The 16,014-nt window shown below is 50.5% G+C and overlaps 2 protein-coding genes across 5 annotated transcripts in view; both read left to right on the top strand.

Moving 5' to 3' along the window:
• Positions 1-9,851, top strand: part of FAM219A (family with sequence similarity 219 member A) — a 106,127-nt gene extending 96,276 nt beyond the window's left edge. For 3 of the 4 annotated variants that reach the window (XM_074813778.1, XM_074813777.1, XM_074813775.1), the window contains one exon: positions 735-9,851. In XM_074813778.1, coding sequence (XP_074669879.1) covers positions 735-893 — 159 coding nt within the window. In that variant the 3' untranslated portion in view covers positions 894-9,851. The remainder of the gene's footprint in view (positions 1-734) is intronic. The other variant, XM_074813776.1, reaches the window with a different exon arrangement.
• A 1,402-nt stretch (positions 9,852-11,253) lies between these two features.
• SPMIP6 (sperm microtubule inner protein 6) lies at positions 11,254-15,999 on the top strand. The gene is made up of 11 exons (XM_074813689.1): positions 11,254-11,391; positions 12,542-12,686; positions 13,197-13,309; positions 13,426-13,501; positions 13,626-13,809; positions 14,353-14,445; positions 14,679-14,826; positions 14,966-15,028; positions 15,238-15,363; positions 15,513-15,751; positions 15,822-15,999. Exons 1-11 carry the CDS (start codon positions 11,254-11,256, stop codon positions 15,997-15,999), a joined length of 1,503 nt encoding a protein of 500 aa, XP_074669790.1.
• The last annotated feature ends 15 nt before the right edge of the window (positions 16,000-16,014 follow it).

The following is a 16,014-nucleotide window of genomic DNA, read 5'->3' on the forward strand; positions in this document are numbered from 1 at the left end:
GGAGCAGGCAGACATTCCAGGGAGGACTTGCAGATATGAACTCTTGCCCTTTTGAAGAAAAAAGGCAGGAAGCTCAGGCTTGTTAATCCCTCTGCATTGTTTCTGAATATTGCCAAACTCTCCCCTGAATAAGTTGCTCAGCCTCTGGGATCTGATTTTATTTCCAGGGTGCTGAGCAGCCTTTCGGCACACAAGCTGCTGGGAGCTCTTCCACCGTATATCCCTTCCTTGCGCAAAATACATCTGAAACACAGAGAAACAGCCAAGAGCAGGGACCAGATCAAATGATCTGGGCCCTGATGAAGTATTGTTCACCCAGATCTGGTTAGACAGCACTTGAATCTGAGATTACAAAGAACCAAGAGGCTTTGCCACCTTTCAGCTGCTATAGTGTGCCCCAGACTGAGAGGAGGGACTGCCCAGCTGCCGGTTGGTTTATTAACATTATTATTACATTACTTTAAAAGAGGGATTGTCTTCATGGAAAGATTATTGCAGAACAAAACAGTGTATCGACTTGCTGCTCTGGAATATCTCACTCTAGATATTCCTATTCTGGAAGAAGCTAGAACAGAAGGCAGCCCTCACCTATGGTCAAAAACTGGGACTCTTTCACTGATGGGGCAGCTGCTAATGATGGGGAAATAGATTCCAGAATAAGAGACCTCCTTCATCTTCTGACCATCAGAAGTAAGAAGTCTCAAGTGTTTGACTGTTTGTCTCTTTGTCTGTAGCAGATCAACCAAGACTTGAACATCCAGCTGCTAAAGGATGGGTACCGGTTAGATGAGATCCCGGATGACGAGGACCTCGACCTAATCCCCCCTAAATCAGTCAACCCTACCTGCATGTGTTGCCAAGCCACCTCCTCCACCGCCTGTCACATCCAGTAGTGAGGCCGGCAGGCTGTGATCAGTGCTTTCCACTATAACTGTAAAACTTAACAGCCATTGCTTCCTCCTATGGTAGGACGTGCACCTCTTTGTGTTCATGGAGCCAGGAGAAACCAAAAAATTCATTTTATGATTGGTTGATAAGTTATTTTAAACTATGGTTAAACAAAAGAGAAGTTGCTCAAAGTGCCAGGCAGTGCCTGGCAGAACTGACTGGTCTGGAGAGCAAATGCAGAGGGGTCCAGATATACCTCTTTGGTTGGTGTAGGCACCGGGGATATTTTGTAAGGTGTCTGTTCCAGAATGGGAAGGGTCAGATGGGGCTGCAGGTAATCCTGCCCACTGTAACTAATCCATCTGTGAGATCAGGGCGTGAGTCTGAGGTGTAGGGGAGTTTTCCTAGTGAGAGGAGGTCAGTTCTTAATTCATTCACTAAACCTGTTTCATTTGCATAACCAAAATGATACTGTAACTTGGGCGCAGGAATGGGAATGGAGCAGGGCATCCTTTCTTATGGCAAGGCTAGCCAGGACTAGCATGATGCAATTCATTCACTTGTGAAGAAGATAAATAGGTGGCATTTCACTGTGAGTCCGTACTAGGTAGAGCTGTCATGTCACATATCCAATGCAATCTACCTTTAGCTCCACATTAAATTACCACCAAACACATCAGATTAAATCTACAATCCATCCATGCTCTTTAGGGATTCAGTCCTTGCCCAAGAATACCATACTCCTGAGTTCAGTCATCATGTATACTGACTTCAGCATATACTTAATTTCTGTGAGACCCATCTGCTTCCAAAAATCTTAAACTTCGTTCAGCTAAGAAAAAATGAGTCCTGCACAAGACAGGACTAGAGCTGTACAGTCTGAAGGTCAGCGCTAGAAAAGCTAGTTGAAGAAAGCACATTTTTACAGTGCTGGACTGTTGATACTCTCTCGACACTGTGTCTCTTGGTGCCTGTGGGAGAAGATTAATGCTGAAGGTATCTGTGTGGTGGTGTCAGACTTCAGGGGAGTTTTCAGCCACAGCAGGATTATGAACAGCTTCGTCTGAAAAAAACCCATGAGAGGAAACTACTGTTTATCCCATCTCAGCCCATTTGTGAACCAGGCTTTGTCTGTGTTATTGCTGCCCCATGTCAGGAGCAATTGTGTTTATTTGGTGCTGAAATAGTCAGGAAACCTGGCATTACATTAGATTGCTGGACTGAATTGCCAGTTCACCAGCAGATTGTTTTGAATGCAAAACCATTTCTGGAATTAGGAAACGTGTCCTATCCCTGACCAGTCTTACACTGCTGGCTTCAGCAGGTCTTGGGCAAGGGACAGGCTGTCATTTTTCTCGGTGTTGAAATCTTTTGCCACAGGCATGACTGTGTGTTTTCCTCCCCTTTGAGGAGGAAGGACCACCTGCCTTGGGTCATCACTTGCTTTATAGCCTGGGGAAGGGAAAAAGTGAGGGCGATTCTGAGCTTCTGGTCAGAATTCCCGAGTCACAAGGCAGAGCCTGAGCTCCACCCCATCAGATAGATTCCCAATCTGAAATCTGCATGAAGTGAGCTGAGTCTTTAAGAAGTCCTCTTCATGATTAGGAGGAGATTCATTTAACATCTTGGGGTTTCATGCTGTGCAGTACGAAGCACGATACCATCCACAGCATTAGTAAAAGAGCAGGCACACAAGATTCCTGGGATTTCTTATTCACTAACTGGTATGGGCAACTGTTAAACCTATGTTTGCTGCCCCCACCCCGCCCCAAAACAGCACACTGCTGTCCTGGCTCCAGGCCATAGAAAGAGGACTGAGTGGTGCTGTTTACTGAGCATCTCTTCCTCCTCGTGCAGAAATGCTGATTAACTTGCCAGCTCCTCTAGGACGAGTGTTTTCCTCAAGTGAATTCCTCTCCCTTTCTCACCATCTGATAATGCTGAAGGAGAATATCTCCAAAATGTTTGTAAAGAAGCATAAAGCATCAGGTCTCCAGTTCTTCGCTTATTCCTTCGTATGCCTGCTTTCCTCTCCAGTGCTAGCTCAGGTTGAGGTTAGCAGGCTGTGGAGGTGTGGGAAGAGCTCTAACAACACTGTGTAGAGAGAAAAGATAAAAGGGGAAAAACATTCCTTAAGGAGTCTTTAATGGGGAATGTAGTCAAAACCTAACAAACACTGTTGTCAAACCAAATCCTACAGGACATGACTGAGTATCCTTAAATCTTCACTCTTCTAAAGAGGTGCTTTGCAGTTCAGTATTGGTACCATGCAACATCTTCATCACATTTATCCTCTTGGGTCAGTCTCTGTGCCTTCCAGCCGGGCTGCACACACTCCACCTTTCCCACAGCCCTTGCTCAGGAGCTTGGAGCATTTCAGTGTGCCTGCTAGAGCAACAAGTCATCTGCTTGCATGGGTCAGTCATGAAGGACTGCAGGTCCCACAGGTCTCTATCATGCTGCTGTCGTGTTTGGTCTAAGACAGAATGAAGCTTGCTGACACTGTATCTCCCAGGGTTAAATGCCTCCTCTCTGAAGGACAGACCTTCCCTGATAACCACTGCCCCACAGCATCACAGCCAAGTCCTTTTATTGCCCTTGTTGCTGGTTTTTGCCTGCCATGTTCAGTGAGGCATTCCTCAACCCTGCAACCCTGCAACTGCCCTCAGCCCTTTGCATTGTGTGATGTGCATCTGCTTCTAGCGCAACCCTTTAGGGAGGGAGGGAGACTATTTTAAATCTTACACTCAATGCTTCCTCCAAATACAGATCGAAGCGCAAGCCAAGTGTTTTTTCCTGTGCACAGGAGTTGTTTGCACAAATAGCTGGTTTGGAATGACAGTACAGGACCATAAAATGGCAATTTTTTGGCTTCTCCTCTCTATGCTTTGTGTTCATATATTTTATTAGGGGAATAAAGTAGAAAGGGTGGGGAAAAGTAGTTACCTGTGTAGGGTCATTTTCAGGAAGGCTGAATGGATTAAGGCAATGCACATGTGGCAGTCACAGAAAATTGAACACTAACCCTTCTGAACCACAGCCCCGTGAGCAGGTTATGACCATGTGGCGTGTTTGTTGGCTCATTATGGAATATGGTGGACAGTCTGTCAGTATATATTAACTGCAGATTGGGCTGGCTCTTCCTGTCTGGTCTCGTGCTCAGACCTTTGCTTCAGCCAGAAGGCTTTCCTTGTGCCCTCGTTGGATGTTACACTGTGGTGGCTTCCCAGGAAGGTGTATAGATACATGGCCGTTCTGGCACTACTCTCCTTAGACCAGTCTCTGCTGCCATGGCCTGGAGAAGGCAAAAGCAAAGAGCACGGACCCTGACTCTCTGTTGCAGCATTATACAGCCCTAAAATCTGCAGAGCTTTTGGGCACTCTCCTAAATGCAGGTTGCATGCAAGAAAGCAAATCGTTCCTTGTTCCAGTCTTTGCACCAAACCAGATGGTCTTCTCAGGCCCAATTTTCAGTCCAAAGTTGTACAGAATACCAAGGGGAGGAGCACCATGGGGTATGAAAGGCAGCATCGCTGTCCATCTAAATTACTATGCAAACAGGATATAAGGATATTGATGCTGATGCCTCCACAAAGGAATTTGCATTTGATGCCTCCTAAATTGAGACTGGCTTTTTGTTAGGATTTTATTTAATTTCAGTCACCAAATTACCTGAGTTCAAGCAAGTCCTTTTATCAGATGTTAATTTTGCCCTTTAACGTGAACTGGCTTTGAACTTCGGGGTCTCTCAACTCTGTCTCTCTGGTCTCCAGACTCCCCATTTCCAGATGTCTGTGTGAGGAGGAACATCCTCCTAGTGTTGAGGAAGGTCCTTAGATAACATGGTCTAGTCTGCTTTTCTGGTGTTTGTAAATAAATTTTGGCTGAAAGGAGGCTGATGTCCAGGCGACCATCCCAAAGGCTCATTTGATGTCTTATCAGACATATCTTGAAGCCAAACCTTGGAAGAGCCACTGGATCATATCTGACTGCATGTCTACCCCCAACGTGTACGCTTGGCCATTAGCTCTGCTATGCTCTTCTGGCTGTCTTGCCGGCAGATACCTTGCGACTGCAAAAGCAGGCGACCAAGCCTGCTGCCTGGACTTTGAAAGGGACTTCAGGGTACTCCCCCATGGACAGGATGGACTCAGCTGCTTCTGAGTTTGTGTCTCCAGCTCCTTTCCCAAAAGGAGTCACCAGCTCTGTTCAGGTGTGTGCTGGCTGACACTCTGGTCTGAGATCTGGAGCAGAATCCTTTCCTCTCCATGCAGAGTGTCCTCAGGCTGGCCTGCGAGCTGTGCAATGGCATGCAGGAGGCTTGAAAAGTACAGTGCCCTGCATGTGACTCAATAGAAACATAAAGATGCTTTTGAAGAAAAGAAGGACCCAGCTGGGCACCAGATGGAATGACAGGAAGAAGAAAACAAGCAGTAACTAGAAAGGTTGCCAAGTGCTGTCTTGGCCTAGGGCAGATCCCAGTTGTTGGAGTTAATTTATTTCAGTGCAGTGCTGATACCAGCAGGGCGAAAAGCTCTCTTTCAGGTATACACACCAGAAACACTGTGTCCCTGAGCTGGCACTGCAGCCAAATACTCCTGCGGAGAATCTGCTGGACTGTTAGAGCACAGAAATGAGATCCAGGGTCCTTTGCTGCTGTTGGCATGTGGTACACATTTGCTCTAAGCTCAGGCAAGTCACATGCCCTCTTGATGTCCATTCCCTTCTGCAGCACAGGGGAGAAACCTTCCTTCCCAAGATCCTACCACCACCCTGCATGGATGTTGCCAGTTGTGTGATGGGCACCATTGATAGCATAGCTCTGCAAGCAAGATGCAAAAAGCATGCTATAGAAATTTTGCTCCTATTTTCAAAGTACTACTCTGCTTTCCCTCTGTTTACCAGCTTCTGATGTTGCTTGCACGTGCCAGAAGGCTGCAGGGTGGAGGTTAGTAGAGAGATTAAACAGCATTCGGGGAAGATGTTTGGCAAGGATGTGTTTCCCAGTTATTTGGCAGCTGGCTCTCACACAACTGCCTTCTCAATCTGCATGCTGCCACAGGGAACATGTAAGAAGATTTGGTGGCCCAACAGCACCATCCCCTGCTAGTAGAATTAAGGAATTTAGGAGTGCAACTGGGGTAGCAAGTGCTGGTGGGAGGGAAGAGATCAGTGAAGGGCTCGTTTGGGATGTTCCCACAGCCATTTCATGCTCTTACTTTTAGCATCCGTATAATCATCTGAGGGTTTATACTGGCAGTTTTGCCTGGGCTCTTCCTTTACTTTTTCATTCTCCCCTCTAAGCTTACATGACATATAGCCACTCTTACCTAGAATGAAGTAGGCTTTGTCACCTGACTGCTGCTTGGCTCAGCAAGCACAGGCTGCACGTTCAGAAGAAACACCTGCACAGATGGGCAGTGCCACAGGGCAAGTTGGGCTAGGTTGAGCCTAAGGGGAAGGCATGGGAAGATCTTCATTTTAAGGTGCTTTTCACTTCTAGGAAAACATTGCATCCTTGTCACTTCCTTTCAAGGCTTTCCTGTGAGAGGGATTGCTCCAAACCTTGAACTGCATCTCATCAGACAAACCCACCTCTGTTACAGAGACACACAAGCCCTGAGGCAGAAAAGCTAGCAATTTAGCGTAGAGGAAGAGGTTGTGACCTGGGATTACCTACGGAAGATTAATGCAGGTTTCTCACAGGGGCTGGAGTCTATATTTTAACTCCCTGCACTGTGCATCTGAGCTGCTGCATCGCTTCCAGAAAATTACACCTACATCCTCTCCTTTGCCCCCCTTGACTTTGGTGGCAGTCTCAGGATCACAGCAGCTAAACACTGCCTGGCTGAGCACTGGGGAGGCAAAGGTTGGGGACTAATTGAGATTACATGAAGCAGAGCACCGTGGCCCATGCAACCATGCAGCAAACCATGTTGCAAAGCAGCGCAGACAGTGGCAGGACAGATTGCAGCTTTCCCTGGTGCCTGTAGAGAGCAGTTCTTCCCATTGCTTCCCAGACCCATTTGCCACTGGTGGTGGCTCCGAACCTTTCTCTTTCTCTAAAAAGCTGCTCCAGCAAAAGATGGATTTGTTCCTGGAAGGAGCCCACCTAGCTGATTGTGCCTGGGCTGTGGAACCATTTCCATAGTAACAAGTTGTGATACAGGTGGTGGGATTGCATCAGGTAGTGGAAGGTACAAAAGAAGCCTCATTAAAATGTGACCATCTCAGATGTGTCAGTGGAAGCCATCACAGTAGGCACCAGGAAAAGAAAAGGCCACCGAAAGGCCATGCTGATATAAGTCCTGTTACCTGCTGAGATGTTTACTGTCCTGGAGCAGCATTTCTCCCCTAGTTGCCCATCCAGCTGCCCCAGGTGAACTCACCGGGAAGCACTGCTCTCTATCCAGGCTGTCTTCTTGCTTCTGCACCCCAAAAAAGCTGCAACTCCATTTGTTACCCACCTTTCTCGAGCCTGCATGATTTGGGAGATGGGAAGTTTTTTGGGAGATGTAATACAGATGCATGGAGAGAGCTGGAAAACTTGGACAAGCTCTCTTCACAACAGCCCTTATGGTTTTTATCACCTTCATCTCCATCCTTAGCTCAAAGATTTCTCTGCTCAGTTTCTTTGCATGGAAAAGCTGCGGTAGCAGCTGTGTCTGGCTTGTAGCTGCCTCTGTCCTGTGACAAACCCAAGACAAATGTTAGACCAGCGGGAGATCCAACAAATGTGATGGTGGGTGAGAGAGCGAGCAGGCTGGGATTTCTCTTCACCTGCCTGAAGTCTGTGGGGCTGAGGGTTCCCCAGGCTACTGTAAAACCTTGGTGTGATCCAGCAAGCCGAGCTGGCCGCCTTCACCCTTATGGTCTCAGTGCTGTGGGAGGTTTGGGACCCAAGCCCCTGCCAGCCCATGTGCTCCTGGGGCAGGCTGGAGACCTGCAGCAGAGGCACCAGTGGATGCCTGTTGGCTGTGCTCTTGCTGAGCTGGGGCAGGGCACTGTAGAACACTCTGGTAGGGCTGTAGTTCTGCAGGGAGAAAGACTCTTGCAGAGGATGAAGTCTTTGCAGGGGAGAAAATTCGGAAAGGTTTTTTTTACCCCTTTTTTCACATTTTTAACCATTTTTACTCTTTCCACAGAGGTTATTGAACCTTCAGTTTAATCAAGGAAATGAGCCACCATGAAATAGCTTTCTGAAGGGTCTGAAAGCAGGTGCTACTTGCATGCAGAGCTGGTCTGTGCCTGACATGCAACTTTCAGACCTCATTGTACATCCTGTAGCTGAGTCACCCTGTGCAACGGGGACTGGGGTGGGAGAGTCAGCTTTGGCCGTCACGCCAAACACACACAGCTTCCCAAACTGAAGAAGAATCAGACCAGGAAGTGGGGAAGGTGCAGTGACAGTAGAAGGATAGCTAGTTATTACAGGTAATCTTTGGTATCCGTGTCCAGTGATTAGTCCTAGAATTGCAAGCCTTGTTATATTGCACACGTCCTCCTTCCACTCCTCAAAGCAGCCATCGCCTTTCCTCCCCCCAACCCCATGCACTTGTGATGAGCATCAGAGGCGGTTGCACCAAAGTGACTCTTAGCCTGGTTCTGTGTCTCCTGAACCCACCCAAACCCAAGGCAGCTCGGATAGTTGTTGGCCATCACAAGTGCAGTATCTCCACTCGGGTTTCTTTCCTTGTGTACCATAGCTTCCTCCGCACGCACTCTAGCAGGGCAGTACAGGAGGCTCTGACCATGTCCCAAGAAGCTACTTCTCCCCCTGGCAGCACCTTGCAGACATGCACCTTATTGGGAAGGTACTGGGTCAATGCTGGTGAGATCAAGCGCTGCCAATCTTGTGTAGGTGGCAGCTGATGGGGATCCGCTGGGGGAAGCTGGCAGAAAGTGGCTACTGTCCCTTTTCTTTTCTTTTTTGATGGAGAGGGGGATTTTTTTGGCATTATGATTATTGTCCACCTTCCAGTGGCCAAGTTCTGGGCTGCATTAATAATTGGGGTTCATTGGCTGGCGGGGCAGGTATGGAGCTTTGCACCAACCTTAATAGCAAACGTCATGGCTGTATCCAGAGCCTGGATACAGGCTGGGTTTCTCCCATGCTGGCAGAAATCTTTCAGCAGGCTCCCAATTGACATTTTTGGCAGACAGGGAAACAGCACTCCTTCGAGTCCAGATCAAATCTGCAATTCCATTTCGTGTCCTCAGCTTGGAAAAAAAACAAGCAAATGCTTCCCGGGTCTTCTTTCCCCATGCAGTGCCTGGCACCCCAGGGGAGGGGGTGGCAGGAGGCATTTCAGGATCACCAAAAGCGAGGTCCTTTTTGGATGTATTTAATGGAAATATCTTTCAGGAGGAGAGACCTCCCGACCTTTGCGTTAATCTCAAGAGCAGGAGATGAATTTCCGCTGTCCTTGCATATACTGAAACATAGCTGAAACAGCCAAATGCAAAGTAGAGTTAAACGTAGGGTTTGACCTGAATAACCTTTTAATTAGGAAGATAAATTTGTTGTAGCTTGACCTTAGTCCATGTTAGGAACTTGCTAATCATTTGACATGCAGAGTGTATTAATGCTGCACTTAACTTGGCCATTGGTTTTATTATCTGGTTTTGGGAGTTTTTTCACTCCTGAAGCATCAGTCTGCATCTTGTATGGGTTTTCTTTTCTTTTTTTTCCTGTTCAGAACATGTAGCACACTGTTGTACTTCTGTTTCCGTCTGCGTAGAGTATTGCCTTAAACAGATCAGTTGTGTTGTGGTTTGTTTTGGGTTTTCTTTTTCTACCATCAGTTTTATGCATTAATTTATTTAAAAATGTGGGGGTTTTTTTCAAAAACACAAAACATGTATAATATTTTTTTTAACATTTCCATTGCAGTATTTATCATTGTTACTGGTTGTGTGTAGTGTAACAGAATTAATGATATTAAAAAGCATACATATGAAAACCAGCCTGCCAGCCTTTCTCATTGGAGCGAACCGGGCTGAGAGGGTACGAACTGTACCATCTCCTCTGAGCCCCCAGCAATCATGGATGCTGAAATCAGGGGGTGCCAGTGGCTCATGCTAGCAGCTGGACCAGTGCAGGATTGGTCCCCCTGCAACGGAGAGGCTTGGACTTCATTCACCTCTTTGCAGAGTGGTGTTCCCCAGATGTGTGCCCTGGGGTGCTCCAAGGCCACAGACCTGGGGCAGGGGGTAGGCACCCCCATGTCCACCCTTCCCTCCCAGTCTTCCAGTGGCTACTAGGAGGGGACAGGGCTGATGGAGAGCCTAAGCCTGGCTCAGCAGAGACCAGTGGGGTGCAAAAATGAACGGCAACTTGTTTTCTTCATTTCATCTCTAACGGTGCATTAATCACGTTTGCCTGGAGGTATTCAGGTGCCCCAAGCTGCCCAGCGCCACCACTGCCTGCAGCAAACAGAGCAGGGCTCTGCAGCCCTTCAGGGGGGTGGGTTGGCATCCACCTTGCCAAGATGAACATGGGTCTTCACCTGTCATCTCCAAAAACGTGGCAGCAGAGGGGTCAGAGCCAGGAGCAGAGCAGGGCTGAGTTGACACTGTGTGACAAGCCAGGCCAGAATGGGGTTTCTGCAGGGGCAGAGATCTCTGATCGACTCCCCAGCTCAGGAAAAAACAAACCCAGTTCATGCCAATCCCTCCTTGCTGTAATCCAGCTGTCTCACTGCGCTGAGATGAAAGAGGATCGCTCACTCTGACTGCAGAGCCCATCACTCAGGATGGAAGAGCAAACAAGATCACCTAAATATAGCTTTTTAATTAAAAATGGGAGACAGAGCAGGCAATAACTCCCCTGGCTATCCCAGCAGGCTGGGACAGTGGTGCCTGGTGCTGTGCCCTGGGCGTTGGCTGCACTGGTGTGGTGCTGTATGCACACAGATGGGTTGCTGCAGGATTTCCAAGGAAATACGGAAGAGGAGCTGGAAAAACCACAATCACTAGTGCTGCGTCTTGACTATCTTGACTAGGACCAGCTGAAACTCCTTCCTGCCATTGTTAAGGTGCCTGCAGGAGGGGTGGAAGCCTGGAGCCAAGGCAAAGCCAGGAGGGTGCAGCTCATAGAGGGATGTAGGTAGCAACTGCTGTGCTCTAGTCTAGAACCAGAGCGTAGCTATGGGACTGACAGAAAACAAATCCCCCTACTCACAGACTATGACATCACTGATCACATAAGTACCACCCTAGGCTGGCAGAGCAGTGGCACTAGCCTCAGTCCCTTTCCTGCTTGGGCTGCAAGCCCCCAGCCCCACGCCATGCTGCTCATACAGTGGGGCACCCCTGGGACCCTGTGGGACTCCAGGCACTCCCATCCCGGTGTGCTGCTGCACAATGTTCCTCTTCTCCAAAAAACACAAGACCCCAGTCAGCACTTACACCGACTCCTACCGCCCGCCATGCTCTGTCAAAAAGACCATCCAAAAGCAGACTTCACAGCAGCCCTGTAGCGAGAACAAGTTTGTGACGCCGGTGAGTGCCATGGGATGAAGAACCCTCAGGGTTTCTACCCCTACCCAGCTGCAGATGCTCGGTGCCAGGCAGAGGGGTGGCACAAGGACTCATGGGGTGCCTCGCTGCATGTATGTGATGGAGGCAGGGGGTCGTGCTCTCTGGTTAGGAAAGCATTTGACAGCCCAGGGCCTGTGCTCATTGGCTTCTTGTCCCCTGGAGCTGCACCCTGCAGGCTGACGGTCATCAGCACAAGCTCTCACACATCAGCCCTGTCCATCAGTAGGTTTCAGAGTGCACAGGGGCCAGGATCTGCTGAGGAAGGGGAAACTGAGGCAGTGGCAGGACTGCTGTGTGACATGGTGGCAATGTGGGGGACAGATCAGGTGGCTCTGACTGCTGTTCCAACGCACAACCCCCAGGCTCAGCTCAGTTCTGACCAGGGAGCCTTCCATGCCAGGGGGACCGTGCAAAGGACTGAAGGAGATCTGAGCACCAAAAAACCCTGGTCCTGGAGGAGGAGGGATCCCTGAGCCGTGGCCTCACTACGGGGGGTGTCTGTGAGACATGCAGCTTTCCCCACACGGGCTAATAAGCATGCAGGCTCCGATGCAAAGCATGCTGCAAACTGGCTCATCTCTTCCAGCTTCATTACCACGTGCACTATAATGAGGGAGCCAGCAGAGGGCATGGAGATGGATGTCGCCACTGCAGGGACAGAAATGGCTCATGCAAGCAGGGCACCCATCTGCCCTGCAAGACCTCAGCCCTCTTGGGCCTTGCCAGCTGTAGGACATCTACAGTTTGGTCCTCTAACTCCCTTCCCAACCTCTGCTGGCCCCATACCTGCCAGGCCATACCCCTTCTCCCACTCTGCAATGTGCCTGGATGCCTATGGACACCTGGGGTGAAGCGGGAGAGGAGCCAGTGACACCCAGCCATCCTCTTTTCCCCAGTTTCAGGTGAGTGGGAAGCTTGCGGAGGGTATCACAGTGCTGCTACAACCCCCATGCGCACCCACTGTGAAGGGAGACTTGGTGCTCGGATCTCCAGCTGCATCTCCAGTGTTAGACCCTGCCTGGTAATGGGCTTCATCGTGTGCCCCAATGGTGGTGAAGGCAGATGCTGCCACATGGCTTGGGTGTCTCTCCCCACTCCCCACTGTCTGTAGGGATTAATGATGCCCCTGGTGCAAAATCCAGCAAGCCAAGGTCAGACTGAGCTGCCGATTAAGGCGGCAATGCAGGAGAGCCACAGGAACACCATCAACCCCACTGCCTACTGGCCCAAGAAGTACTGGCTGGCCAGGTCTAAAGGTACTGTCCCCCTGTGTCACACAGGGCACATCCCCATGGAGTCAGGGGCTGGAGGGTGCTGGCAGTGGCCCTGTTCTCCCCCCTTTTGCATACTGCATATCCCCCACTGTGGCAGAGGGACTCTCCCTTGGCATCTGCGCTTGTGGCTTTGCCGTGGCCGCCCATCCCCATCCTTGCACTGGGACTGTCCCCATCCCAGGGATGTCCACAGGTCCCCAGAGTTCTCTTCCCCGGTGGCCCCTGCTGGTAGGTGCTGCCTGGGGGCTACCCTTCTGGCACCCCATAGCCCCTGGGGACCAAGGCTTCATGATCAGGGACAAGTGACCAACAAGCTTGAAGTGGTGGGTGTCACCTCCATCACAGATCCTTAACAAGGACCCTGGGAGCAGCACCTCTGACATGACCCCTGGCCCTGTGGCATTGCATTTTGGGGAGAGGGGAAACAGTCGGGACCCTCCAGCTGTCCCCCAGCACCACAGGACACCCCTGCCTGTTATATTTGTATTGCAGACAAGTACAAGCCAGTTTTTGTAAACAAGGACAAATACCTCACCTGGAGAACAGGTCCCTACAACAGCACAGTCTGGAATAGGTACCTCTCTTGCGTCCCTCTCCCACCCAAGGTAGACTCCAGCCCCCCTGGCCTCCCCAAACTGGAGCCGCCTCAGGTGCTGCCAGCACCTCAGGCACTGCAGCAAAATGGTGACAATCCTGCAAGGGCTGCCATCACTCCTTGCAGGAGACAAGGATGGAGACCTTCCTGCACAGCATACCCGTGTTGTACTCCCTGAAACCCACCTGCATCAATCAATGTGGTAACTACCCTCGCCCTGTCCCTGTACTTCAGCTGGAGCTGTGCCCGTGCCATGCTGGCATCCATCCAGATGGCGGGCTGGCTGCTCCTCCTCTCCCTTACCCTCACCATCCCTCCCCCTGCAGAGAGGGAGGTGGCCACCGACATGCTGCCCAGGCTGCCCGTGTACAGTGTGACAGGGAGGGGACCCTACTGGGGCTATTACAGCCCCTGCTCTGGGTGCCACCACTGCCAGCAAGGGATGGACTATTACGTTGACGGGGCCTCTGCCATCAGAGGGCAACTCCACACACTAGAAGAGAGGGCTGTAAGGATGGGATGGGATGGGATGGGATGGGATGGGATGGGATGGGATGGGATGGGATGGGATGGGATGGGACAGGACGGGATGGGATGGGATGGGATGGGACGGGACGGGACGGGACGGGACGGGACGGGATGGGATGGGATGGGATGGGATGGGATGGGATGGGATGGAACGGGACGGGAAGGGATGGGATGGGATGGGATGGGATGGGACGGGACGGGACGGGACGGGACGGGACGGGATGGGATGGGATGGGATGGGATGGGATGGGATGGGATGGGATGGGATGGGACGGGATGGAACGGGATGGAACGGGACGGGAGGGGACAGGATGGGACGGGATGGGATGGGATGGGATGGGATGGGATGGGATGGGACGGGACGGGATGGGATGGGATGGGATGGAACGGGATGGGACGGGATGGGATGGGATGGGATGGGATGGGATGGGATGGGATGGGATGGGATGGGATGGGATGGGATGGGATGGACATGAGCTCCCTTTTCCTTGGGGCCACCACTCACCCTACCTCCTCTGTCTCTTGCAGGAGTATCCCATGCTGCAGTTACAGCCCCAGGGCAACGTTCTGTGCATCTACACACCGCCTCTGGTCATTCTTCCTGTACAGGAACCTTAGGTGCATGCATGTTCAGTGGGGGAAGTGCTCCAAACCACTTGCCCTGGGGCAAAAGCTTATTATTTTTTACTAATGCCAGCTAGGATCTAGCTCTCTTTTCATTAAGGTTTCATGCAAAATTGCTCACAGAGTTATTCTGGGGATGATGGTGCAGACTGCAGACCTCAAGGGGTAGTGGGTCCCATCACAGCGCCCACAGGGAGTGATGCAGCTGCTGCACCTCCATCTCACAGGCTGAACGGACATGACCAAGGAGGGCAGGACACCATTGCAGTGCTGGGCTGTGGAGTGTGTTGTTGCTACCCATGGAGAAGCAGTTGTCAAATTTACTCCAAGGACAGGTGTTTCTATGCTTGGCCTCATCCAGCAGTCCTTGGGACTGTACGGCACCTGAAATCTTGCTGGCGCCCCTGAGCCTGGCTACATGTAGCTTAGCACCTCCCAGATTTTGGGGACACATCAATGTTTCTCCTGCTGTTCTTGTATTTTCTGTTGTCATTGTTTGCTCTTCTTATCCAAGAACCTGCTCCCTGGTCATGCTGTTCGTTATGCTGTAATCAGCCCTGTCCTTCACCCACTGCAGGTCCAGCAGCACCTTTTAATCCCCACATGTTTACTTTTAGGATGTCTTACTGCTGAGGCAGCTTTTTTCAGCACTGGGGAAGCAGCAAGGGGAGAGGGGGGCGCTACTCAACCAGTTTAGTCATCACTCTGCATCAACGCCCTGCAGGCCAAAATTACGCATCAGGCCTCACAGAAAATGCGTGATTGGCTTTAAATTCCTGATCCCAGAAACTTAAATCAAACAAGAACAAACAGGGAGCATGGGGTTCCCCACAGATGTCCCTGTGCCTGAGCCTTGGCGAGATGATCCTCAAGGTGTTCTCCACTGAGAAACATGCAGATCTTCCTGGACAGGCATGGCTCTGGGAATGAAGATTTTAGCAAAATGACATTGCCAAAGATAGTGGCTGTTTGCAGGGTGAGAGACCCGCTGCAAGCAGTTTGCTGAGATGGCAATGCCAGGGACCTTCAGCATTCCTACCCGGGCTTTGCTTTGGCCTCAGTGTCTAAAGGCACACAGCAAAGCAGATGGGGGCAGCTGCATGTCCACTGCTCGCCCCCAAGCAGTGCAGGTTTTCTGCTCTTCTTCCTTACTGGAGTTTCATCCTCCCACGGCTGATAACTTTATCTGCTCTCCTAGGTGGCGCATGAGCCACTTCAAGAAGACAGGAGGAGTCCAGAGAGATAGCTACACCATCCTCCCTGAGTTTACCTCAGAGGCTTACTCTGCTCCATGCTGCTGGTGAAGAGCAAATACAGGCTTTCATTAAAACTGACTTGGGCAACTGTTCCCCTCAGACCATTTCTTACAGGCTGGCAAAGTTCCTGGGGAAGGGGGGAGAAACTTCAGCAGCTATTGGCTTGGTGGGCACTTTAACAGCCCTCAGGGGCTGGTACCCTGCCACCACCCACAAGTTGGAGACCAAGAAAGCACACAAGGAAAAGCTCTCAGAGCGTAGTAACACGTCCAGAAATAGAAGTAACCGTTGATACCCGTGATTGTCG

This window comes from Strix aluco, chromosome Z (assembly GCF_031877795.1).
Source record: "Strix aluco isolate bStrAlu1 chromosome Z, bStrAlu1.hap1, whole genome shotgun sequence".
Taxonomy (NCBI): Eukaryota; Metazoa; Chordata; class Aves; order Strigiformes; family Strigidae; genus Strix; species Strix aluco.

Excerpts from the sequence above, each read along its gene's own strand:
- SPMIP6 (XM_074813689.1), top strand. The coding sequence starts at position 11,254 with ATGTTCCTCTTCTCCAAAAAACACAAGACCCCAGTCAGCACTTACACC. Across the intron at positions 13,310-13,425 it reads GCGTCCCTCTCCCACCCAAG|GAGACAAGGATGGAGACCTT; the intron begins GTAGACTCCAGC and ends CACTCCTTGCAG. Across the intron at positions 15,029-15,237 it reads CTGTCCTTCACCCACTGCAG|AAACTTAAATCAAACAAGAA; the intron begins GTCCAGCAGCAC and ends TCCTGATCCCAG.